Source organism: Saccopteryx bilineata, chromosome 1 (genome assembly GCF_036850765.1).
Source record: "Saccopteryx bilineata isolate mSacBil1 chromosome 1, mSacBil1_pri_phased_curated, whole genome shotgun sequence".
Classification (NCBI taxonomy): Eukaryota; Metazoa; Chordata; class Mammalia; order Chiroptera; family Emballonuridae; genus Saccopteryx; species Saccopteryx bilineata.
In genome coordinates this window covers 199046418-199072942 of record NC_089490.1, presented here as the reverse complement: position 1 = coordinate 199072942, position 26525 = coordinate 199046418, and the positions used below count along the sequence as shown (strand labels likewise).

General features: G+C 38.1%; 1 protein-coding gene across 1 annotated transcript in view; it reads left to right on the top strand.

The window, feature by feature from the left end:
• HSPA4L (heat shock protein family A (Hsp70) member 4 like) overlaps positions 1-25828 on the top strand; it is a 63314-nt gene extending 37486 nt beyond the window's left edge. The window contains exons 11-19 of the mRNA XM_066233351.1: positions 3377-3510; positions 5530-5729; positions 7277-7372; positions 11094-11231; positions 13017-13142; positions 13682-13789; positions 17978-18097; positions 22040-22201; positions 23735-25828. Coding sequence (XP_066089448.1) covers positions 3377-3510; positions 5530-5729; positions 7277-7372; positions 11094-11231; positions 13017-13142; positions 13682-13789; positions 17978-18097; positions 22040-22201; positions 23735-23926 — 1276 coding nt within the window. The 3' untranslated portion in view covers positions 23927-25828. The remainder of the gene's footprint in view (positions 1-3376; positions 3511-5529; positions 5730-7276; positions 7373-11093; positions 11232-13016; positions 13143-13681; positions 13790-17977; positions 18098-22039; positions 22202-23734) is intronic.
• The last annotated feature ends 697 nt before the right edge of the window (positions 25829-26525 follow it).

Genomic DNA, 26525 nt, shown 5'->3' with positions numbered 1-26525 from the left:
CAGTGACCATGATGATCATGTTGATGATCCTACGCCCAATGCACTCAAGCTAGTGAGCCTGCACTTAAGCCGGATGAGCCCGCGCTCAAGCAAGTGGACCTTGGGATTTTGAAGACTCTGTCCACTGTACTACCACTGGTCTGGCAAAAAGCATGTACTTTTTAATGCATGCACTGATTATCTGTATATCTCCCATGTAACTTGCTTTTAAAATATGTTGTATATTACCTTTCCATGCCAACAGAAAATAACTGTTTTTTCTACAGTTATATGTGCCATTATTAACTTAACCAATACACTTTAAAGTTATATTCTTCCTGTTTTGAGCAATGCTTTTAAGGATGTCCTTGTAACATTTCTTTGGTATAACTATAAGATAACTGTGTAGGAATAAAATTGAGCCAGAATATGACATTATTTTAACTGATACTGCCAAGTTATTCACTAAAAAGATTTATCTATTTATATTCTTAATAATTGTGTATTAGATCACTCATTTTCTCCTATACTTTTAAATTTAATTTTCTAATATTAAAATATAGTACTTTGGCCCTGGCCGGCTAGTGCAGCTGTAGAGCGTCAGCTTGGCATGTGGAAGTCCCAGGTTTGATTTCCAGCCAGTGTACACAGGAAAAGCACCCATTTGCTTCTCTACCTTTCCCCCTCTACTTTCTCTCTGTCTCTCTCTCTTCCCCTCCCAAGGCTCCATTGGAGCAAAGTTGGCCCGGGCACTGAGGATGGCTCTGTGGCCTCCGCCTCAGGCTCTAGAATGGCTCTGGTTACAACAAGCAACGCCCCAGATGGGCAGAGCATTGTCCACTGGTGGGCATGCCGAGTGGATCCCGGTCGGGCGCATGCAGAAGTCTGTCTGACTGCCTCCCCACTTCGCACTTCAGGGGGGGGAAATACATATATATTACTTTCTCATTAAATTTCTATTTCTAACTATTGTGAGTCACAATTTCATACTTTTATTGACATTTATGTTTTCTTTTCAATGAACTACTCAGGATTTAAATAATTTGTTTAAATCCTACAATATAATTTGTTTCAAATATTATAATTGACTATTTTCCAGAATTATAGCTTATACAATAAAGTTGTACTTAGCTTTTGAAGTTGCTTTTAAATTTTTGTCTATGTACTATACTATACATCTACACTCCCAAGAAATAGAAATATTTGCACAGATTTCAAAACTATAGATTATCAATCTGATTTGAATGTTTTACATAGCATTTAAATGGCATTTGTTTTATGTCAATTTTGAGGCAAGAAATATTATTCTTTAAAGCTAATTTCAGTTAAAGGTAGAAGTGATCCAGAAAAAAATTTATAACATGGGGAGTTAAATTTAAAAGTAAGTATATCGAAGTGACTACAGTAGGAAAGTAGAAGGTAATTGTGGTAGGTTCTTGAATACTAGGATAGAGACAAGGCCCATGAATATGCAACTTTCAACCTTGCAGTATTAATAGGATGGTGCTATACATTAAAGAATGAGTTTCTGGGACACTGTTAACAATTGTTATAAACCTGTTACACTATTTAAAGAATACATATTGCTTTCTTGGTTTCAAAATTTCCTTGGTCCTGGCCAGTTGGCTCAGCAGTAGAGCGTCGGCCCGGCATGTGGAAGTTCTGGGTTTGATTCCTGGTCAGGACACAGGAGAAATGACCATGTACTTCTCCACCCCTCCCCCTCTCCCTTCTCTCTCAGTACCTCTCTCTTCCCCTCCTGCAACTATGACTCTGTTAGAGCAAGTTGGCCCTGGGTGCTGAGGATAGCTCCATGGCCTTGCCTCAGGTGCTAAAACAGCTTGGTTGCCAAACAGCAGAGCAATGGACCCAAATGGGCAGAGCATTGCCCCATAGGCGGCTTGCCAGGTGGACCCAGTTGGGGTGCATAGGGGAGTCTGTCTCTCTGCCTCCCCACTTCTCACTTAAGTAAAATAAAAATATATAGAAATAAAATTTCCTGTACTGGAGAGAAGAAAATACTACAAGTGCTGCTATTATATCAACTGAAAAAAATTGAGATATGGATCACAAAGTATCAATGTAAATTTATAAAGTTGACAGTTCTACTTTGGTTATATTAGAAAATTTCCTTATTAGGAATACACATTGAAGTATACCGCTCACAAAAATTAGGGGGTATTTAAAATTAATATGAAACCATAAAATATCCCCTAATTTTTTTAGCAGTGTATTTAAAGGGAAAGAGCCATAAATGTATATAACACTTTCAGTTGTTTCAGAAATAAAATACAGATAATGTGTGTATACTCAAATGCTGAAACAAATAAAGTAAAATGTTAACAGTAGCAAATCTAGGTAAAATATATACAGTATTCAGTTGTTACTTCTCCTTTATTTTTTCACCCTGTAAGTTTGAATTTATTTGCAAATAAAAGCTCCATTTTAAAGAATCTAGAATAAAACAGGTTACATATGACAAGTATTTTGGAAGTTAATGAATAGGATTTGGTCCTCAGATGTGAGCAAAAAATTCCTATGTGAGCAAAATCTTATGCCTTAAGATATACCTATTCTTAGGTAATTTTTCTCTTTTGAGTAGAATTGTTTATTACTAAGACAGACATTCTAAAAACTTTCAGCCATAAACCTGTCAAAATGCAGGTTTGGCTTTAGCTGTGGGGGCGCAGTGGATAAAGCGTTGACCTGGAACGCTTAGGTCACCAGTTCAAAACCCTGGGCTTGCCCTGGCCGGTTGGCTCAGCGGTAGAGCGTCGGCCTAGTGTGCGGAGGACCCGGGTTCGATTCCCGGCCAGGGCACACAGGAGAAGCGCCCATTTGCTTCTCCACCCCTCCGCCGCGCCTTCCTCTCTGTCTCTCTCTTCCCCTCCAGCAGCCAAGGCTCCATTGGAGCAAAGATGGCCCAGGCGCTGGGGATGGCTCTGTGGCCTCTACCTCAGGCGCTAGAGTGGCTCTGGTCGCAACATGGCGACGCCCAGGATGGGCAGAGCATCGCCCCATGGTGGGCGTGCTGGGTGGATCCCGGTCGGGCGCATGCGGGAGTCTGTCTGACTGTCTCTCCCTGTTTCCAGCTTCAGAAAAATGCAAAAAAAAACCTGGGCTTGCTTGGTCAAGGCACATGTGGGAGTTGATGCTTCTTGCTCCTCCCTCTTTTCTCTCTTTCTCTCTAAAAATGAATAAGTAAAATCTAAAAAAAAATTTTTTTTAAATAAAATGCAAGTTTATAGTGCAGCCAGTTCTTTTTTTCTGTTTATTGGTACATAGAGAGGTTTTTATAATTTTTGCTTATGAATTTAAAATGAGATGGATTCTGTAATTATTTTTATAGATAACCTTCTGTTTGTTTTGAACTGAGCATTTTCCCACTCCATTTTAGGGAATGTGAAGTATTCTCTAAGAACCATCCTGCCCCATTCTCAAAAGTCATTACTTTCCACAAGAAGGAACCATTTGAACTAGAAGCATTTTATACTAATTTACATGAAGTGCCTTATCCTGATCCAAGAATTGGTAAGAAAACTCAAGAAAGAAATTTTCACGTTGTTTGGGGGTGACGGTGTTATTGAATATATTGAGGGGGACAATTGAATCCATGTTAATACAATAAATTAAATAATTTAATAAAAATAATTGAAAAGAAAAAACTTTTACAATTTTTTTACTTTTATAGATAATATGTTAATATTTGAATCAAAGAAACTGGATTTTAAAAGATGGATATTCATACTTTTTTTTTTTTTTTTTAGTGAGAGGAGGAGAGGCAGAGAGATACTCCCATGTATGTTCTGAGCAGAATTCACCAGGCAAGCCCACCAGGGGGTGATGCTCTGCCCAGCTGGAGCTGTTGCTCCTTTGTTCAGCAACTGAGCCATTTTTTAAGCTCCTGAAGTGGAGGCCATGGAGCCGTCCTCAGTGCCCAAGGCCAACTCACTCGAGCCAATCCAGCCATGGCTGTGGGAAGGAAAGAGAAAGAGAGAAGGGGAAGGGGAGGGGTTCGAGAAGCAGATGGTCGCTTTTCTTGTGTACCTTGACTGGGAATCAAACTCGGGACATCCACATACCAGGCCAACACTCTACCACTGAGCCAACCAGCCAGGGCCCGTACCTTTTTTTAAACATGTACTTTTTAGTACTCAGAGTTTATTTCTAGAATAACAGCAGGTTTGAGTATTTTTAATTCATTTTGACATCTGTATTTAAAATGTTCTATAATAGGTGTGAAAGGTTTGAATAAGGATTTTTTTTTAATGGAAAAAACTGTAATCAGTAAATTCAGATTGTGCTGCCTGACTATGTATTCTGATTTTAAACTTAAGCTCCAGTGACGAGTGAGTATGATTAGATTAATAGGAAAGTGAGAATGGGAGACTGTATTATCCCTATTGAGCTTTTTATTTTCATTTATTTATTTTTGCCTAATAAGCTTTTTAGAAGGTACAAAACAATCATGATGTATCATTTAAAAGAGAAGGAATAATTTTTAGGAGTTAAAATCCTCTATGAACTGCTTTCATTGACAGACTAGAGAGGGGACAGTATAAATATTTCACATACATTAATTAAATTGGTAGGTGTAAATTATTGACAGTGGTATTAGTTTGCTAGGGATTTTGAAACAAAGTGCCCCAGACTGGGGAGGCTTAAACCACAGACATTTTTCTCAGTTCCGGGGCTGGAGGTCGGCAGTCAAGGAGCTGGCATTTCTTCAGTCCCTCTCCTTGGCCGTGGGTGGCCATCTTTGTTTTCACATGACCTTCTTTCTGTGTGTGTCTGTCTCCAAAGAAACACACCAGTCACTGGGGTAGAGCCCAGCCTGACAGCCTCATGTTAACTTGTTTGACCTCTGTAAAGACATGAGGTATAGGACAATAGGACTTTAATATGTGAACTGGGGTCGGAGGACACAATTTAACCTGCAGCAGAGGTGAACCGGATGGCTTATAAGTTAGTTCTTTTGTACTATGAATATCATTATACAATTGAGATTATTTTAAAAATTAGATTTCTTAATGTGAAAAATTAATATCTCTGTAAGTGGATAATGGCAATTTTCCTATAAGAACAATACAGAAAAATTTTTAATTGCTTTATTTATGAATTGCCAAGATGATTATGATTTGCAAAGCTAATAATAGTAAAAAGGGGTAATTTTATATTTGTTTTTTAAACTCAGAAATTGAATTTTGTTATTTGGTTTTTAGAGCAGCAATATTATAGAACACACTTAAAAGTTATATTGCCTTAAGTCAGATTGTCCTTGGTTAATATTGTACCAGTTCTTACTTTTCATAGCATTGATGATTTGGGGCAGGTAGCTTAACCTTTCTGAGTCTTACAACCAAGTTTACTAAGGTATGAAAACAGTGACTTGGGGAAAATACCTATCCCACAGTAATTAATCTAGATATGGTAATAATTTTACAACTATTTGCCAGCTTTGGAAAGATGATGGTCAGATTATTGAATTTCATGAATTTACTGACTTAGTCTGAGGCCCCTGTACTGATCAAAACTCTTTTTTTCTTGAAGGGAGCTTCGCTATTCAGAATGTTTTTCCACAGTCTGATGGTGACAGTTCCAAAGTGAAGGTTAAAGTTCGCATTAACGTCCATGGGATCTTCAGTGTGGCCAGCGCGTCAGTGATTGAGAAGCAAAATATAGAAGGGGACCACAGCGATGCTCCTATGGAGACAGAGACTCTGTATAAGGGTGAAAGCAAAGATGATGTGGTATGTTGCAAGTCTGTTTCAAGTTTCTCTAATAAATATACAGTATTGTATTCATAACTGGTACTTCAATAGTCAGAAACATTCATCTCAGATTTTACTCTGAAGTTCTGTTGTAGGAATCAGTATAAACTCTTTAAATTAAAGCATCAAAGAATAATTCTATTTGCAGTGCTATACTTTTTCATATAGTAACACATCTCATGGCTTGTGCACCTTCTATAGCGTTATATGAAACGTGTGCATTGAAAATACACAGTGAAGAATTTTTCAGAGCTTTTCAGCAGTTAGGCAGAATGATGTGCTGTTCATTCAGTAACTCTAAATACGGTTATTTCTTTAGGAAAGAGTTTGTGACTCTAATACTGTACTTACTCCTGGTATACAATAGATGAAGGAATCTTAGGAGAACATGATTCTATTCCATTACACAAATTTTTCATCTCTTTGTATATACTGTTTGTTATATTTTTAATGGCATTTGTGAGATTTTTTCCCCCTGTTATAACTGGCAATCCCTAGATTTTTTATGTATTTGTACATATTTAGAACAGATTTTTTGTGTGAGAAGGGTACTAGACTTACCACGGGGCTCACTTTGTAAGTTATATAAATATCTAATCACTAAGTTTACACTGTAACTAATATCATATTGTATGTCATCTGCAAAAAAAAATGGATTTTTTTATAAACTTCAAGATAATTTCTTCCTTAGAAAGTTTGTCTTTTGTCTGTTTTTATTGATAATTTACTATAAAGTCTTTCAGACTTGATCATATTTCTACCACTACTCTTTAAAGTACTTCATTTAGGGACTGCGGTGTTTCTTTCATTCTTCCAATTTATTATGTTGCTATTACATCCTTACTCACTTGAATTGAGAACGAAATATCCTAATGTGTTAGAAGATAAGTCAGTTTTTCATAAAGTAACATAAGAACGATAGGTGAAAAGTTCTTTCTTGTAGTTCACAATTTATGGAAGACATAAATTTAATCCATTAACATTAATATTTACTAAAATTAAGAGAACTGTCTTAGGGAGGAGTTCTTGATATCCATTTTACTTCACTTTTTTTCTTAAATGTCTCTGTGGAGACTTTCGTTTTCTCTGTGGAATGTTTGTGAATCTTGGGCACTATAAGCAAGACTAGTATGGCACCCATTTTCTACCTCCCTAGCCTTTCTAATTTGCTGCTGCAAATTAGAGAGAGAGAGAGAAAGAGAGAGAGAAGGGAAGGAGGAGCAGGAAGCCTGAACTCCCATATGTGCCTTGACCGGGCAAGCCCAGGGTTTCCAACTGGTGACCTCAGCGTTTCAGGTTGACACATTATCCACTGTGCCACCACAGGTCAAGCTTGATTGCTTTCTCATATGTGCTTTGACCAGGGGGTCCAGCTGAGCCAGTGATCCCTTGGGGGCTTCAAACCTGGGTTTTCAGCGTTGGAGGTCAATGCTCTTATCTACTGTGCCACCGCCTGGTCAGGCTCTAATATACTGTTTATTAAAAATATATACTAGAAATACTATAAATTACATTTTATTTTTCAGGATAAAATGCAGGTTGACCAAGAAGAAGGTCATCAAAAATGTCATGCTGAACACACCCCAGAAGAGGAAATTGATCATACAGGAACTAAAACAAAGGTTTCTTTTACTATTTCTATTCTTTTTTTTTCTACTATTTCTATGGTTTTGTCTTTTGAGATTGATAGTTCAAGTTGATATGTTTACTTTATAATGCATGCTTTAATGCACTTGATGTTTTCAATCTTACTACTATGGAAATGTATAGAAAGCACAGAACCAGAATGAATACATTTCAAAGATTTATATTATAGAGTGTTTTAAAGAATGAACTCTGATAATACTATAAGTAAAACTAACTTTTTGGTAGGAAAAATGTGTTTATTTCGTGACTTCTCATTAAAAATCATACAATTTCAGAGAATATAGAAAATGGAATAAACTAAATGAAGACAATTTAAATTAGCAATAACCCTCCATCTCAAAGTTAACTACTATAAGCCCTGGCCAGTTGGATCAGTGGTAGAGCGTCGGCCTGGCGTGCAGAAGTCCCGGGTTCGATTCCCGGCCAGGGCACACAGGAGAAGCGCCCATCTGCTTCTCCATCCCTCCCCCTCTCCTTCCCCTCTGTCTCTCTCTTCCCCTCCCGCAGTGAGGCTCCATTGGAGCAAAGATGGCCCAGGCGCTGGGGATGGCTCCTTGGCCTCTGCCCCAGGCGCTAGAGTGGCTCTGGTCGCAACAGAGTGATGCCCCCGAGGGGCAGAGTATCGCCCCCTGGTGGGCAGAGCGTCGCCCCCCCCCTGGTGGGCATGCCGGGTGGATCCCGGTCGGGCGCATGCGGGAGTCTGTCTGACTGTCTCTCCCCATTTCCAGCTTTAGAAAAATACAAAAAAAAAAAAAAAAAAAGTTAACTACTATATACATTTGGCTGCATATTTTAAAATATTTTTATTTGTGCAAAAACAAATATATATATATATTATTTATTTATTTATTTATTTTACAGAGACAGAGAGTGAGTCAGAGAGAGGAATAGACAGGGACAGACAGGAACGGAGAGAGATGAGAAGCATCAATCGTTAGTTTTTCATTGAACGTCACAACATCTGAGTTGTTCATTGATTGCTTTCTCATACGTGCCTTGACCGCGGGCCTTCAGCAAACCTAGTAACCCCTTGCTGGAGCCAGCGACCTTGGGTTCAAGCTGGTGAGCTTTTGCTCAAACCGGATGAGCCCGCGCTCAAGCTGGCAACCTCGGGGTCTCGAACCTAGGTCATCTGTATCCTAGTCCGACACTCTATCCACTGAGCCACTGCCTGGTCAGGCAAAAAACAAATATTTTTGAGAATGAAAATTTAAAGGATTAATGACTGTTGAGCATCATTGTTTTACTAAGACATCATTGCCTTCTCATGCTAAGTGAGATAAGTCAGAAAAATTCAGGAACCATATGATTTCACTCCTGGGGTATAAAACTGAAAGCAACAAATAAACAATCAAGGCAAACAAGCAAAGAACTCATAGACAGTAGTGTGGTGGTTACCAGACCGGGGTGGGGGGGTTGGGGAGGTAGAGGGTAGAGAAGGGTAAAGGGAGTCAAATAGATGGTGACAGAAGGTGTGACTTTGGGTGGCGGGCACACAAGGCAGTATACAGATGAAATATAGAAATGTACACTTGAAACCTATATAATCTTATTAACCAATGTCATGCCAATAAATTTAATTTTAAAAATGACCTAATTTCCGATAAAAGAAGGGGAGACCCTATTCCAATCACCCAGATAAATGTAGCTACAGCTCTTAAGTATTATCTTCAACAGATTTTACTAACCTGAACAGATTTTTTTTTAAAATGTTTATTGTGTTGATTTTAGAGAGGGAGGAAGGGAGAGAGGGAGAGAAAGACTGGAACATCTATCTACTCCTGTATGTGTCCTGACAGGGGATCGAACTAGCAACCTCTGTACTTTGGGGCAGTGCTCCCACCAACTGAGCTATCCAGCCAGATCCTAACCTGAACAAAATTTAATCTGTTGGTTAGCTATACAGTTGTTATTTTTTCCCCAGAGGTTATAAAGATTCAATTTTAAGTGGTAGTCTAAGTAATTTAAAACCTGAAACCTATTTATCTGTATTTTTATTTTACCCAATATTTCTTGTTTTTAACAGCTTTATTAAGATACAGTTTCCGTACAATAATTCACCCATTTAAGTGTACAATTTGTTGGTTTTTAAATATACTCAGATTTTTGCGACAATTGTAACAATCAATTTTCTTATTTTTTTTTATTTTTATTTTATTTTTTTACAGAGACAGTCAGAGTGAGGGATAGACAGGGACAGACAGACAGGAACAGAGAGATGAGAAGCATCAATCATTAGTTTTTCGTTGTGCATTGCGACACCTTAGTTGTTCACTGATTGCTTTCTCATATGTGCCTTGACCATGGGCCTTCAGCAGACCAAGTAACCCCTTGCTTGAGCCAGCGACCTTGGGTCCAAGCTGGTGAATTTTTGCTCAAACCAGATGAGCCCACACTCAAGCTGGCAACCTCAGGATCTCGAACCTGGGTCTTCCGCATCCCAGTCTGACGCTCCCCACTGCGCCACCGCCTGGTCAGGCTGTAACAATCAATTTTATGACATTTTCCCACCTCAGAAAGAAGCCCTGTACCCATTAGCAGTAACTGCATCTTTTTCTCCAGCCCTCTCCCTGTCAGTGCTAGGCAACCACTGATCTTTCTTTCTCTATAGATTTGCCTATTCTGGACATTTTGTAAAAATACAGTCATACAATAAGTGATCCTTTGTGAATGGTTTTTTCCACTGCTGATATATGTCCTCAAAATTCATAGGTTGTAGGATGTATCAGTCCTTAATTCCTTGTTAGAGCTGAAGAATACTGCATTGTGTGGGTGCATACCCCATTTTATCTAGTCATTGGCTAGTGGACATTTAGATTGTTGCCACATTTGACTATTCTGAATAATGCTATTCTGAACAGTCATGTACAAGTTTGAGTGTATGTTTTCATTTTTCTTGGACATGTATCTATGACTGAAATTGCTGGTTTCCATCATATCTTTGTGTTTAATATTTTGAGTAACTGCCTGTTTTCCAAAATGGTTGCAGTATTTTACAGTCTTGCCAGCAGTGAATGAGGTTTGCAGTTTCCTTATTTCCTCACCAACTCTTGTCATCTTCCTTTGTTTATATTATAGCCATCCTAGTGGGTGAGAAGTACATATAATAGTATCTCATTATGGCTTAAATTTGCATTTCCAGCCCAATATTTTATGTAGAAAGACATAGTATATAGAGTATAAAATGCTGTCAGCATTACAGTGGTATTTTTAAATAAGGTATAGTAGATGATAAGTTTTATTTGGTTTTACTTTTTTGTCTTATCTGAAATTACTCCTAAATCTATTTATTTTATTTTTTTTTAATTTTTAATTTTTTTAATTTTTTTATTTACAGAGACAGAGAGAGGGATAGATAGGGACAGACAGGAACAAAGAGAGATGAGAAGCATCAGTCATTAGTTTTTCGTTGCGACACCTTAGTTGTTCATTGATTGCTTTCTTATATGTGCCTTGACCATGAGGCTACAGCAGACTGAGTAACCCCTTGCTCGAGCCAGCTACCTTGGGTTTAAGCTGGTGAGCTCTGCTCAAACCAGATGAGCCTGCACTCAAGCTGGCGACCTCAGATCTCGAACCTGGGTCCTCCGCATCCCAGTCCAACGCTCTATCAACTGTGCCACCACCTGGTCAGGCCTAAATCTATTTTTAAAGTGTTTTAGAAACTAATATTATTCTCTTGCATTTCTTTTACAGTCAGCTTCCTTGGACAAACAAGACCGATTAAATCAGCCCATTAAAAAAGGAAAAGTTAAGAATATTGATCTACCTGTCCAGAGTAGCCTATGTAGACAATTGGGTCAAGATCTTCTCAATAGCTACATTGAAAATGAGGTTTGTAAATCTGAGTTGATGTTGAAATAGATGGTCGTGTGTTCTGAGATTTTTATAAGTCAATGATTATTCCCCAAATGGGGAAACTAGTTTATAACTCTTAAGGAATTATTAAATTGATCATTGAACTACTTTATTTTGGACAAAATATTGAGCTATATTAATGTCTTTTACAATGTACTTTTTATCTTAGTTATATGAAGAACATGATTATCTCCACTATACAGGAAAGCTATTCCAACATTAATGATTCGTACCCCTTTTACTCCATCTGTAACAGTAACACTGAACAGACATCATGTAGGGAAGTATTAGAAACTTCCCTCTTCTATTATGTTGTCCTAAAAGATTAAGGCTCTATTCATAATGCTTCTGACTTCCATTTAATTTTTTAAATCTGTTGTCATTCTTGAAATTTCCTTTACATGTCTAAATGTTTAATTTTAGTCTCTTGAAGAAAAGAGTTTTGTTTCTTTACCAGTAGTTCTATAAGAAGTAACTTTTTATTTTTAAAATTTACATTTAAGTAGTGGTTCCTAGTTTAATTCCTATTCGGTAATTATTGAAGGCTGCATGTTATGGGAAGCAAGCATTCCTGCATGCCCTGAATAATTCAGAATTTGTAATTATGGCAAATTTGGGTTATAAAATTAAGTTTTTTAGTGTCTTGCTATTTTCACAAATGTTAGTTACACTGCAGTCTTGTTTTTAAAATGCTATGTTTTTAAGTGAAAATTTTGTTCCTTACGTATTACACTCCTCAGGTAATTTTTTTGCTTTTTATTATAACAATAATAATTTTTCTAAAATCTTTGGTGTTTTATTTCAACCTCAAAACAACCCTGTGACATGTAAGTGCTGCTGGAGATCTGAGTTTTACAGATAAGGAAACAGGAACTGGTAGACTGAACCACACAACAGCAAACAGAAACTTTCTGTTTGAATCCAAGTTGTCTTTCTCCAAAGCTCAAAATGACAACCACTATATTATATTACCTTCCAGAACTAACATTTTTCAGTACCAGTTATGTTTCATGCACTGGACGATATATTTTCAATGGACTGGGTCAATTTTATTAATCCTATGAGCTAGAAAGAAATGTGCAATTTTAGGATAAGAAAACTGAGGCTGAGAGTTTAGGTGACTTTTCTGAAATCTCAAAGCTAATAAATGGGGAACATAGGATTTGAACCTGAGTATTTACAAAAGCATAGTCTGATAGTCTGGGTGCTTTGTTTTGTTTTAATCTCTAATCCACTTTCTGTCTCTGTGAATTGGCCTATTGTAAGATGAATAGAATCATACAACATTTGTCCTTTTGTGTCTGACTGACTACACTTTGTAACATGTATCAGAACTTTTATAGTAGAATAATATCCATTGTGAATATACACATTTTATTCATCCTTTAATTTGTTAATAGACAGCTGAGTTATTTCCACCTTTTGGCTATTATGAATAATGCTGCAATGAATATTGACATACAAATATCTCTTTGAGTTCCTGCTTTCAGTTCCTTTCGGTATATACCTAGTGGAATTCCTGGGTCATACTGTAATTCTTTGTGTAGCTTTTTGAGGACCCCTAAACTGTTTTATGTCATAGCAGCAGCACTTGACATTCCCAACAGCACAGCACAAGCATTTCAAATTCTCCACATCCTCACCAACACTTTTTTATTAGTTATCCTAGTAAGTCTGAAGTGACAATTTATTGTAGTTTTGATTTGCATCCCTAATTCCTTAATACTCTTAGTGGCAACTAATCTGAAACTCTTTGAATAGGGGAAAATGATAATGCAAGATAAGTTGGAAAAAGAAAGAAACGATGCTAAGAATGCTGTTGAAGAATATGTATATGACTTTAGAGACAAGCTGGGCACTGTATATGAAAAATTCATCACTCAAGAAGTGAGTCTAAATTTTAGAATTTTTTATTAGAACTACTTTAGTATTTGCTTCAGACTTCTAATATAAATTATGTAAATAAATGTACTAAATGTATTGTCAATTTTCTTTAGCACATTTAGAAATGGTTCTCAGTTATTTTCTAATTTTCAGAAGTATGGTGAAGGACAAATTTATGAGTAAAATTTCATAAAAATATAAAATTTAATTTTTTATACTTTTTATTTTAACATTTGGAAAATTTTATCTCATTCTTTTTGCTCCTCCCACAAAATTTTATTTTTTTATTCTTTTATATATTTTTTTATTAATTTGTGATTCTAGGGTCACCCCAAATGCATCCCCCCTCCCTCTTATTCCCCTCAACATCTTCCTTGCCCCCCTCCCTACAGCGCCCTCCCCCCTTCCCTTCAGGTTTATCTCATCCTATCATCCCCTTTCCCTCTGTCCTCTTTAATTTTTTATGCTTGAAAACATTGTATCCTTGACTTTTATTTCTAAGAAGAGCATTTTTAATCATTGTCTCTTAAATGTGTATCTAGGACTTGAATAAATTGTCTTCAGTACTGGAAGACACAGAAAATTGGCTTTATGAAGAAGGAGAGGACCAACCTAAACAAATTTATGTGGATAAACTTCAAGAACTAAAGGTAAAATTTTTTAAAGTCTATGTTACTATTAAATAGACCATTAAGTTTTCCTAAAAATTTGTAAAATAGCACAGTGTATTTTTTATAACTATGTAAGAAAGTTTTAAGACAGATAATGTGTAAGAAGAAATGTTTCTTATTTTAAAAGCATTTTGAGGTCCTGGCCGGTTGGCTCAGCGGTAGAGCATCGGCCTGGCGTGCGGGGGACCCGGGTTCAATTCCCGACCAGGGCACATAGGAGAAGCACCCATTTGCTTCTCCACCCCCAACCCCCTCCTTCCTCTCTGTCTCTCTCTTCCCCTCCCGCAGCCAAGGCTCCATTGGAGCAAAGATGGCCCGGGCGCTGGGGATGGCTCCTTGGCCTCTGCCCCAGGCGCTAGAGTGGCTCTGGTTGCGGCAGAGCAACGCCCCGGAGGGGCAGAGCATCACCCCCTGGTGGGCAGAGCGTTGCCCCTGGTGGGCGTGCCGGGTGGATCCCGGTCGGGCACATGCGGGAGTCTGTCTGACTGTCTCTCCCCGTTTCCAGCTTCAGAAAATACCAAAAAAATAAAAAATTTTTTAAAAAAATAAATAAATAAAAGCATTTTGAGAGGTGAGTAATGCTACATGTAATTAAAATCAAATAATGTATAATCATATTTGTCTTCTCATGATACTCAGATATATTTAGAAGATGACCAGAGTGTTACTATTACTTTAACAAGCCATGTATTTCTGAGATATGTCACTAAGAAGTGATTTGTCAATCTGAGCCCTGCATATCAGAGGCGTCATGCTCTCAGCCTCTCTTCCCCCTACACTACTCTGAGTTTGAGGGTAATACACTGCTAACCCTTTTGTATTTTCACATTGCAACTGATGGGGACAACTGACTGGCGAAAACTTCAAAAATAGCACCCCTTCTCTTTTTTTTTTTTTTTTTTAATAAATTTTTATTTTAATGGGGTGACATCAATAAATCAGGGTACATACATTCAAAGAAAACATTTCCAGGTTATCTTGTCATTTAGTTCTGTTGCACCCCTTCTCTTAAATGTTCTTTTTTTAAAGACATGGTCACCAGGTTCCCTTTTAGGTAGCCTCTCCCTACCCTGAAAAAAAAAGTTTGATTAGAAGTTCAGCCTGGGCCTCACAGGTGGTGGTGCAGTCGATAAGAGTGTTAACCTTGGATACTGAGGTCCCAGGTTTGAAATCCCAAGGTCACCAGGTTGGGCACTGGTTTACCAGCTTTAGTGCTGGTAACTGGCGTGTCAGATCATCAACCTGAGCTCAAAGGTTGCTGGCTTGAGGAACAAGGTCCCTGGCTTGAGTCCAAAGGTTGCTAATTTGAAGCCAAAGGTTACTGTCTTGAGCAAGGGATCAATGGCTTGGCTTGAGCCCACGCCCCCAGATGAGAAGGAATCAGTGTACTTTATTATTTATTTATTCAGTGAGAAGAAGGGAGGCAGAGATGGACTCTCACATGTGTTCGGACTGAGATCCACCAGGCAAGCTCACTAGGGGGCGATGCTCTGGCCATCTTGGGCATTGCAGCCAAGCTCAGCAACCAAGCTCTTAGGGTCTGAGGCAGAGACCATGTCGCCATCCTCAGTACCCGAGGCCAACTTGCTCCAGTTGAGCCATGGCTGCAGGAGAGGGAGAGAAAGAGAAGTGAGAGGGGGAGGGGTGCAGAAGCAGATGGGTGCTTCTCCTGTGTGCCCTGACCAGGAATCAAACCCAGGACTTCCACCTCCGGGCTGATACTCTACCACTGAGCCAGATGGCCAGGTTCTCACTTTAAAGTGAAGCAACAACAAGTTGATGCTTCTCATTTCTCTCCCTTCCTGTCTATTCCCCTCCCTACCGCCCCCCCCCCCAAAAAAAAGTTCAGCCTGGCAGAATGACAGGGAATTTTATTCTTTCTTAGTGTGTGGGTCATGGCAGCGCTTTACTGTGCGTAGGAATTACCTGGGGCCCCTACTGAAATGCAGGTAAAGGGTCAGTATAGTGAGGCGGGCTCATGGTTCTGCAGTTTCGACAAGCTTTTGAGAGAGTCTGATGTTGCTGGCCCCTGAACTAGTCTTTGAATAGCAAGGGAATACATGGATGTTGTGATGGCATTAATAGGATTTCTAGAAAAGTCTACCTGAATCATTACCAGCTAGAAGCAGCTGTCATTGGGACTTGGACATGAGCTGCAAAGTATAGAATGGGGACAACAATTCCAGTGCCATGCGGACTTTCCCTGTGTGGACTTTTCCTGGACTCCTGCTCCCTGTGACAGCTCCTAACAGACTGAACTGTGGTTGGGTTGCATTTCTCAGGGATTTGGCATGGTATGGGGCCAACTTGGACTTGGTGAACATGTTAAGGACACTACTCTTTTATGGATTCTTGCTGTATTGGCCAAGAGTTTGCTTAAAGGCTTTTAATCACTGTAAAAAAAAATAGAAGACTGGATAAAGAAGATGGGGCACATATACACCATGGTATACTATTCAGCTAGAAGAAATGATGACATCGGATCACTTACAGCAGAATGGTGGAATCTTGATAACATTATGCGGAGTGAAATAAGCAAATCAGAAAAAAACAAGAACTGCAGGATTCCATACATTGGTGGGACATAAAAGCGAGACTAAGAGACATGGACAGGAGTGTGGTGGTTACGGGGGGTGGGGGGAGGGAAGGAGGGAGGGAGGAAGGGGAGGGGGAGGGGTACAAAAAAAAACTGGATAGAGGGTGACGGAGGACGATCTCTCTTTTGGTGATGGGTATGCAGCAGAACTGAATGACAAGATAACCTGGAAATGTTTTCTTTGAATATATGTACCCTGATTTATTGATGTCACCCCATTAAAATAAAAATTTATTTATAAAAAATAATAAATAAAAATAAATAAATAAAAATAGGATTTCTAGAATATGGGCTGGGATGGGAGGAGGTACAAAGAAATTAATTAAAAGCAAAAAAAGTTAGTATCTTAAAACAATTATTTTCATGCCAATAAATTACTTGCAAAGGGAATACAGAGGGTCCTCAGGTTATAAGTCTCAACATACGACATTTTGAGTTTACGATGCTCACTTGCATAAAAACTTTAAAAAATTGGGACGTGAGTGTTTTGGCTTACACAGTGGGCGTCATACTTACAAACTACATGGCCAAACTAGTTAGGTTGTGCACGGAGGAAGAATACGCAGTAATGCAGCGTGCGGCGTATGTGTGAGGGAGTTGGCATCTCCCAGTGCGCTTATCTATGCCATTTTGAACTCTTAAAAGCCCAAGTGTTCCCTTTGTGTTAGGGTAGGGTGTGTTTCAACTTACATGAACATTCGGGTTATGTTACTGTTGTAGGAACTGAACTGTGCCCTAACCTAAGGACCCCCTGTAATTAGAAAGTAACCAGAAAACCTAAGCTTATGATAGAAATACTAGGCTTTATCCTATTTTATCCTCTTGGTGGTTTTACTCATGATCTCCCTAAGAGAATACATATATTTTGGGCCACAGGAAGAGCCAGGCAACTAAAACCAATAGAAATAACTGGAAAAGCCCAGAAGCACCCAATATGGATATTTTGCCCAACTGTATAAGTAACCATAAAAGTGAATGTTGCAGAAGTTTTTATAGGCTTTACTATTGTTTTGAGATGGCTTTTAGAAATTAAAAATGCAGTATTCACTTTGGGAAACATTTACAATAAAAATTATGATGTAAATAGCTAAAATGTAATACGGTATTCTGGAAGAGGGAAAGATGAGGTCTGAGTGAAGTCCAGGTGGGTTCTAGTGATGCAGCAGCGCTGGTCTCTGAGTCTGACCACTGTCCACGCTGGTATCGATGTCAGCGCTAGAGACAAGCAGTGTGAGCTACTGGGCTCTAGCATTCCCTTTGGAACTTTTTTGGAAAATCGAAAATAAGCTGATTTTATTTAATTGTGTAAAACATTTGAAAGAAAAGTTATTCTTCTAGTGGATCCTCCTCCTCAAAGTTATAGATGCTATTTTAACATTTAAAAACTCCCCATCCCAGGGCCCAAAGGTTTATTTTTTTAAAGCACTACATTTATAATACAGACATATTAGTCTAATGAGTAAACATAATATATATATATATATATATATATATATATATAATATTTAAGGTCTTCTGTTAAAAAGTTTGTTAGTAACTTTTTCTTTTAAAAAAATGTCTTATGTTGACAGAAATATGGCCAGCCTATTCAAATGAGATACATGGAACATGAAGAGAGACCCAAAGCTTTAAACGACTTGGGAAAAAAGATCCAACTTGTCATGAAAGTAATAGAAGCATACAGAAACAAGGTATTGCATGCATAAAGCCGACTGATGATGATGGCATGGGTGGTACATGCTGAGCACAGGGCAGACCTGCACGTCCTCAGCTACGAGCTATCACAGCTGTGGCTGCCACAGTGCACCAAACTTGACACTTAGTTTTTTATTGCAGAATTGTCAGGTAAACAATACTAATTTATTTAAAATGCAGTGCAGATATGTGGCTTTAGTTTTTTTAAATCCCTAAAATATTAATCCAGTAATCAAATCCATTATTAATCAGTATTGATACAATGAGAGAGGTTTTCTTGAACCTTTTTTTATAACAGGCCTCTCTGAGACAGGACTCTGCCAGCCTTTATTTCATACTCTGGCCTCTCTCTGATTTCTCTTCCAATCCCCTGTACTCTTTGTTCTTTTATATATATACGTACCCAAATCTACATCACTACTCTGGACCTTTCCACTGACTTTAAGGTTCAAAAATTTATTTATACAAATGATATCTCTATTTGGATATAACAGTAAGATTTAACAAAATTAAGCTTACCATATATTCCCTTTAAACCAGAGGTTAACCAACTTTTTGTTTTTTAGCCAACTTTTTCTTTAAATGAACAAATATTTTGGGCTTTGTGGGCTTTTTCTCTACATCTTTCAGCTCTGCATTGCAGTACAAAAGAAACCATACATGATACAGAAATGCCTGGGCGTGGCTGCATCCCAGAGTGACTTATTAATAAATAGGTTTCGGGTTGGATTTGGCCTGCAGGTTTGCTGACTTCTGCTTTAAATAAATAGTCACTGTAATTCTTCCTGTTTTTATCATTGTCATTGCATTGAACTTAAATTGCAATTTATACTGTATCAGAAAGATTCAGGCAGATTATCATAATAGTTTACATTGACCAAGCACTTGGTGAATTTGAAGCATTTTTTTATGGAATATTTCACTTGATTCTAACAAGAAAACTAAAGTGCTTAGGCAGCTTGTCAAAGATTGCACAGGTAGTAAATGGTAGGATCAGGATTAAACCTAAGCAGTCTGAAGTTAACATACAAACTCTTAACTCTAGAGTGCTTTTCACTATATGTAATGTGAAAAGAGGTTACTGATTACAGAAAAAAAAGACCTGTGAGATTTATAAAATAAGATTGCAATCCACGTGACCTAGAGAACCCAGGTGCTGACTATGAATGTGCCCGCCTCTGCCAGCATTCACACTGTCCGTGGGTACAAACAAAAGTGAGGATACCGGAAAAGCGCGGCGGAACAAGCAGACCAGTGAGAATACCAGGACCGCTGCACACGTGGTAGTGGAGCCTCCCGAACAGTGACTATGGCCCAGTGTCCCCAGGCTCTCCCAGTCTTCCCGAGTGTGCGCGTTTAGGATAATCCGAAGCAAGGGAGACTTTGCTTATGTTCAGGATTCTGAGTTTTGATTTTGTGCCAGGCTCCCTTCAGGGTGCTAAAACTATACCCTGAAGCAGCACCTTGGACTTTATGCTTGAGTAGGGACTGGATGCTTTACAGTAAGTTCCTGTAAGGGAGACAAGGGTGAGAAAGGGCTTTGGGAAAAGGAAGGGACTCTCAGAGGTAGAGATTTATCAGAGGGCAGACTTTATAAGATGACATACATGTGAGGAGAGAACTGCAGGAGGTGAGGGCCCAAGATGTATGATAACTGTAAGAAGAAAGTTCTAGAAAAAGGGAATAGCAGTTGTACAACCTCAAGGGGAAAACATGTTGGATGACAGTAGGAAGGCCAGTGTGGCTTAAAACTGTTGGGGTGGGGTTAGCAGTTGACAGATCATGACAGAGGGGCTAGTGCAGGGGTCGGGAACCTTTTTGGCTGAGAGCCATGGACACCACGTGTTTTAAAATGTAATTCCATGAGAGCCATATAACGACCTGTGTACCTTACACATTATCCAATAAAAATTTGGTGTTGTCCCGGAGGACAGCTGTGATTGGCTCCAGCCACCCGCAACCATGAACATGAGCGGTAGGAAATGAATGGATTGTAATACATGAGAATGTTTTACATTTTTAACATTTTTTTATTAACATTTGTCTGTGAGCCAGATGCAGCCATCAAAAGAGCCACATCTGGCTCGCGAGCCATAGGTCCCCGACCCCTGGGCTAGTGGCTCATTAGTGAAGTTTGGCCTTTCCTCTGAGAGTAGGGATCCATTGCAACTTTTCAGCATAAAAGAAATATGATTTAACTTACTTTTTAAAGAACTTGGAAACAGACTAGTGAAGGCATTATTAGGAAAATAAAATACAGGCAAGCAATGATGGGAGACTTGAATCCAAATAATGGAGGGGGAAGAAGTGGTTGGATTTTTGCTGCATATATTTTGAAGGCAGAACTAATAAAATTTGCTGATAGATTTTATATAAATATAACAGAGGAGTCCAAAATGACTCAAAGGATTTTGGTGTAGAAGGATGAAGTTTCCATTTACTTAGATGGAGAACTGGAAAGAGTAGGTCGGGAGGTCATCAGGCATTTGGAATGTAGGTGGTCTGCCTGGGTGCTGAGGGTGCCAGTTCAAAGGCTCAGGCCTGCCCGGTCATGGCACGTATGAGAGGCACTACTACGAGTTGATGCTTCTGGACCCCCACCCCCTTTCTCCTCTCTTTGAAATCAGTAAATAAAATCTTTAAAAAAAATAGTCTGACCAGTGGAGGCACAGCACATAGAGCATTGTTGACCTGGGATGCTGAGGTCCCAGGTTCAAAACACCAAGGTCACTGACCTGAGCCCAAAGTTTGCTGGCGTGAGCAAGGGGTCACTGTCTCAGCTGGAGCCCCCAGGTCAAGGCACGTACATATGAGAAGCAATCAGTAAACAACTAAAGTGCTGCAAGTACGAGTTGATGCTTCTCATCTCATCTCATCTCCCTTCCTGTCTGTCTTTGTCTCTTTTTTAAAAAAGAAAAAAAAAGCCATGGCCTGGTAGTTCGGTTGGTTAGAGCATCGTCCCAGCACACAGAGGTGGCCGGTTTGATCCCCAGTCAGGGCACATACAGGGACAGATCTGTGTTCCTGTCTCTTTCTTTCCCTTCCTCTCTAAAATCAATAAAAAATTTAAAAAATAAAGTAGGTAGTCAATTCAAACTTTATAAATAGAAATTCAAGTTGGAAGTTGGATATAGAGTTGGAATTTCAGGGAAGTTTTAAGGCTAGAGATTTTTTTAAAGCATGTGGGTGGAGCATGAATGGAGAGGAACTTAAATGATGCATGAAGTTGGAAGTCAGAAAAGGAGGTCCGAGAAACTGAGTCAGTGATGATGGATACATAATTTGTAATCATACAAGCAGAAAAATGAGTCAAGTATCTGATAAAGCTTTATGGTTTTAAAAAACGGCATCACGGTCCTCTCAGTTCTCTGGCTTTGAGTGTTCTTACATTCTCTTTCCGTGTATTTTCCACGTCCACTCTACCATTCATCAGGAAATCCCCTTTCTGTATGTTGCACTGCCACTTTTTTCTGGTTCTGTGGTAAACAGTATAAACTACAGCTTCTGAGATGGTCTTCTAGGTATGCCAGCTGTAGTTCTCTTTTTCAGACAGAATTTTTTATTATGTTATTCCCCCTTACCAACAACTTACTATATTTTGTTGTATATTCAGAATTTTTTGTTTAGATTGTAGTATGCCTGCTTCCTTTATTTCTCTTTAATCACTAACAAATTCAATTTCATACAGCTTCTTTTTAGCTAAATACCTTTCCTTGAATATTCACCACTAGTCATTCTTTTCCAAATCTTAACCCTTCAGAAAGCCTTTCCCTTTAAGAAGCCATACTCTCCAATTCTATGTAATGTGTATGTGGCTTCTTCACATGGTTATGTACAAGGTATATACAATAAGAGTATGAATCTTTTAACTAGAAATTAATAAAATTTACTTGCTAAAAAAAAATCTGTTCTAATAAGTTACGGTTTTCTTTTAATAGGATGAAAGATATGATCATTTGGATCCTGCTGAAATGGAAAAAGTTGAAAAATACATCAGCGAAGCCATGAGTTGGCTGAACAGTAAGATGAATGCACAGAATAAATTGAGTCTCACTCAAGATCCTATGGTGAAAGTTTCAGAAATAGTTGCAAAATCAAAGGTAAGAAACTATAAAATTCTCTTTTTAAGGGGTTCAAGCACTTAAATTTTTTAATGGGAACTATAATTTTTTTTTTTTTCCTGAAGTTGGAAACGATGAGGCAGTCAGACAGAGTCCTGCATGTGCCTGACCGGGATCCACCCGGCACGCCCACCAGGGGGCAATGCTCTGCCTATCTGGAGTGTTGCTCTGTTGCAACCAGAGCCATTCTAGTGCCTGAGGCAGAGGCCACAGAGCCATCCTCAGGCCCGGGCCATCTTTGCTCCAGTGGAGCCTTGGCTGCGGAAGGGGAAGAGAGAGACAGAGAGGAAGGAGAGGGGGAGAGGTGGAGAAGCAGATGGGCGCTTCTCCTGTGTGTCCTGGCCGGGAATCAAACCCGGGACTCCCGCACGCCAGGCCAACGCTCTACCACTGAGCCAACCAGCCAGGCTGGAACTATAATTTTTAATTTTGGAAAAAGAAAGATTCTAGGTTGTACATCTCTGTTCCTTGATTTCATTAGTCAAATACACAAGGATTTGGGGGGGGGGTGTTATTTTAAGTGTAATACAGAATGAAATAAAGCAGTTTGACAATTATTGACAATGAAGTATGTCAGACTTTCTGGGCTGGATAAGACTTACCTCTTAAGTCTCTATTGTAAAACTTGGCAATATAGCCGTCTCTGACATAATTCAAAAAGTGTTTAATTCTATGGTAAAATCTTATTTATAAGGTAAAGTTTCCAGTCTAAAAACATTTCTAATGAAAATGTCAAGCCTGACCAGGTGGTGGCACAGTGGATAGAGCATCGGCCTGGGACACTGAGGACCCAGGTTTGAAACCCAGAGGTCACTGTCTTGAGCGCAGGCTCACCAGCTTGAGCAAGAGGTCACTGGCTCAGCTAGAGGCCCCCACCTGTCAAGACACGTATGGGAAGAAATCAGTGAACAACTAAAGTGCCACAACTACAAGATGATAAGTTGATACTTCTCATCTCTCTCTCTCTGTAAAAAACAAATAAATAAATAAAAAGGGAAAAGGGAAATAAGAGGTACAAGCTTCCAGTGATAAAGAAGTCACGGGATATAATGTACAGCATAGGGAAAATAATCAATGATATCACAATAACTATATGGTGATGATAATTAGTAGGCTTACTGTGGTAATCACATCATAAGGTGTATAAATGTAGAATGAATACGTTGTACAACTGAAACTAACATAATATTGTATGTAAATTATAATACAAATAATTTTTAGAATATGTTTAAAAAAATTTATTGCTGCTGAAGTAAACTGTATTTTACATTATGAGGAACCAATTTTGGGGAAGATTAGATACAAAAAGCATTGTTAAAGATTTACTAGTTTCCTGTCACCCCTAACAAGCACTAGCCCAGAAGCCAAATCCTTCATTGAAGCACTTTAGTTGTTTACTGATAAACAGCTGGTTATCTCACTGAGCTAAGTATGGTATTAAATGAAAATTTAGAAAGTTATGTGGAATTAACAGTAATATGTTAACTTAATCAATATTCTTCATGTGTTTAGGAACTGGATAATTTCTGTAACCCCATCATTTATAAACCCAAACCGAAAGTCGAGGTTGCAGAAGAGAACGCGAAAGCTAACAGTGAACACAGTGGACAGATGGATGGACAGAGTGGGCCTGAGCTGAAAGCAGAGACACCGAAAGACAGCGCACAGCATGCTAAATCTTCCGGAGAGATGGAGGTCGACTAAGTCTTCATTCTCCCTTCGTGTAATTCAAACAGTGCAAGCAGCCACGGGTCCATTCTTCTTTACATCTGGTACACACAACACGTGTCCAGTTTTTCTTAACCACTTTTTGTCATTTGTTTTTGGAGCAGTTTTGAAAAGTATTTTATATTGAGTACATGTCTGTTCATTTCCATTGCTGCTTATGTGAAGCTTTAGCTGAATATAGATTTATAAATCAGTTTAAGCTTTCCTAATATATTTTATGTCAAACATGCAAGATTGTCATGTAGTTGGCAACAATCTACCTTATTTAAAGCTTCTAGTTTGATAAACTTCAGCTCTTGATTCAGGAAAGGAGACCGTATTTGCACTATTGTTGCAGAACATAGATATAGCTGATCATTATTTTGAAAAACAAATATTGAAATTGATGTGGTTTAGAGTCACTGAGGCACTGACCTTTTTCTAGTTATTGTTCTGACTTAAATATTAAAACAAGTAAGAGGTCCTTGACAAATTAGTCCATCTCATCGGTATGCCCTGAGACCTCCAGAGCTTAGCTGTCATCTCATACATGAACCAAATCAAATGTTGGATGGCAAAACACATTTTTATGTTAAGGTGACACCAGCAGTTTTCTTCTTTTATCAGTAATGTGGATTGATGTTTTCTCAGAGTAAGTCAGTGTCATTTTCACTTGAAACTTCTGATCTACATGTCCTAAAGACCTGCTGCTATAGAAACTAGCCTAAAGAAAAGAATCATTTTTGATGAAAATACCTTCGTGTTAAGTGGGAAATGCTGTTGACCTTCTCAGATATGCATCTATGATATTGATAGCCTTGTTTCAATCTTAATAGTTTTAGTTTTATTAATTGATTCTGTTAAAATCCTAACCCAGGATAAGGGAAAACAGCACAATGTATTGCATTATGTACCTTTCTCACTGAAGTGCTTAATGTTAAGATATAAACACTATTAAATAAGCAGTAATACTTGAAAAGAAGCACTTATACCCTAAGTCTTAGGAAATAATGCTTGTACTAAACGGCATTACATATCAACAGGCAAATATAGAATGTATAGTGTGATATGATATGATGTGATTAAATTATAGTTCCAGCTGTTAAATTTACCTGTTCAGACCTTGGCTCCAGTTTTGGTGCTTCTTATATAAATTATATGGGACAAGGGACTGTGACTTAATCTGTGCTTCGTCACCAGACTTGTTCACATCGTTCAGTTCTGTCCACAAGCTTGAAACTAACTGGGAGCAGACTGAAATGACTTAAACCTGTAAGGCCATGGGGCATAGATAGTGCACGGGCTCTTGTGTTCAATGCCAGTCAACCACACTGACCCAGTTTTGAAATTTTGAAAGACTTTTCCCAAAGCTAAATCTTTATATTAAGAATTAATATGGACTTTTCTTTAGTAAACATTGAGAGTTTAATATCTTTAGGGATAGTCATTATTTCTCACAGCTAGTTCTCTAAGAGAGTTTCTGTTTCTACAATGTAGTCTGCACTGAAAGGGGTGTGTGAAGGAGGATGGTATTTTCCAGGGAGGTTATCCATCCTTTTTGAAGGAGAAGGCCCTTTTGTACATTGAAAATCATATATCCCCAATATGTTTTTACTGTCTTCCAAGTCTTTAAACTATCACTATTTTAATACTCTTAAAATGAAATCATTATATCCATTATTAGTAATATAAGTACATTATTTTAAGAAGCATGTATCAGTTTTCATTGGTATGTTGAATATATAGATTTGTTTCAGGAAGAACAGTTATTAAATGGATTTCATAATAGTATAAGTAAGGAGTTTATAGCTTTTCTTTAGTTAACAAGAAGACCTCTACCCACTTTTTAAGGAGCTATACCTCAATAACTTCTTGGGAATAAATTTGGAAACAACCTGTTCTTCATCTGGATTGTCTGGTATATCCTAACATTTTCCATTCCTTCTCTTAAATCATTTTATATAGTTCTGTGCTTTGGTCAGATGTATAACATTCCAATTCTTGCAGTTATATAACACTTATTCAATAAGTTAGATGCATCCAAAGATAAGATGTATACTTTTTACCTGTTTATTCAACTTACGTAGTATTTTCAAAAGCTCTTTAACCTTATACTGCAGTTATTTATTAACTATATTAATAAAAGAAAATGTTCTCCTTAATACAGTTTTGGGTAAGTGCTGTGGTTTAGTTTAATTTTAATCACTGAAATACATAATGCTAGATAAAAAAAATTAAAGATTTTTTTATAAATCAAAAGACACTATTTTAGAGGTTATTTTAAAATATACATAGCAAAATACACTTTTTCTAGAGTAAGCAAATAAGAACTAAGTATATAGAAGTTATCTAGGATGATTAATAAATATTAACACACTTTGGCCATATGGAAAAGTATAAATTACTTGGTTTGAAAACCAACTCCCAATAGCCCATTCTACTGTGGCCATAAAACAAAAACTGTTAAGTACTATGACAATAATATGACAAATTTTAATTCCTTAGCAGTAGACAGAATTCTTAAGTTTTAAAACACTAGAAACAGCACACCATAGAATTAGGGTATTGGAATAACTGATAATCTGTTTTTAAAGGG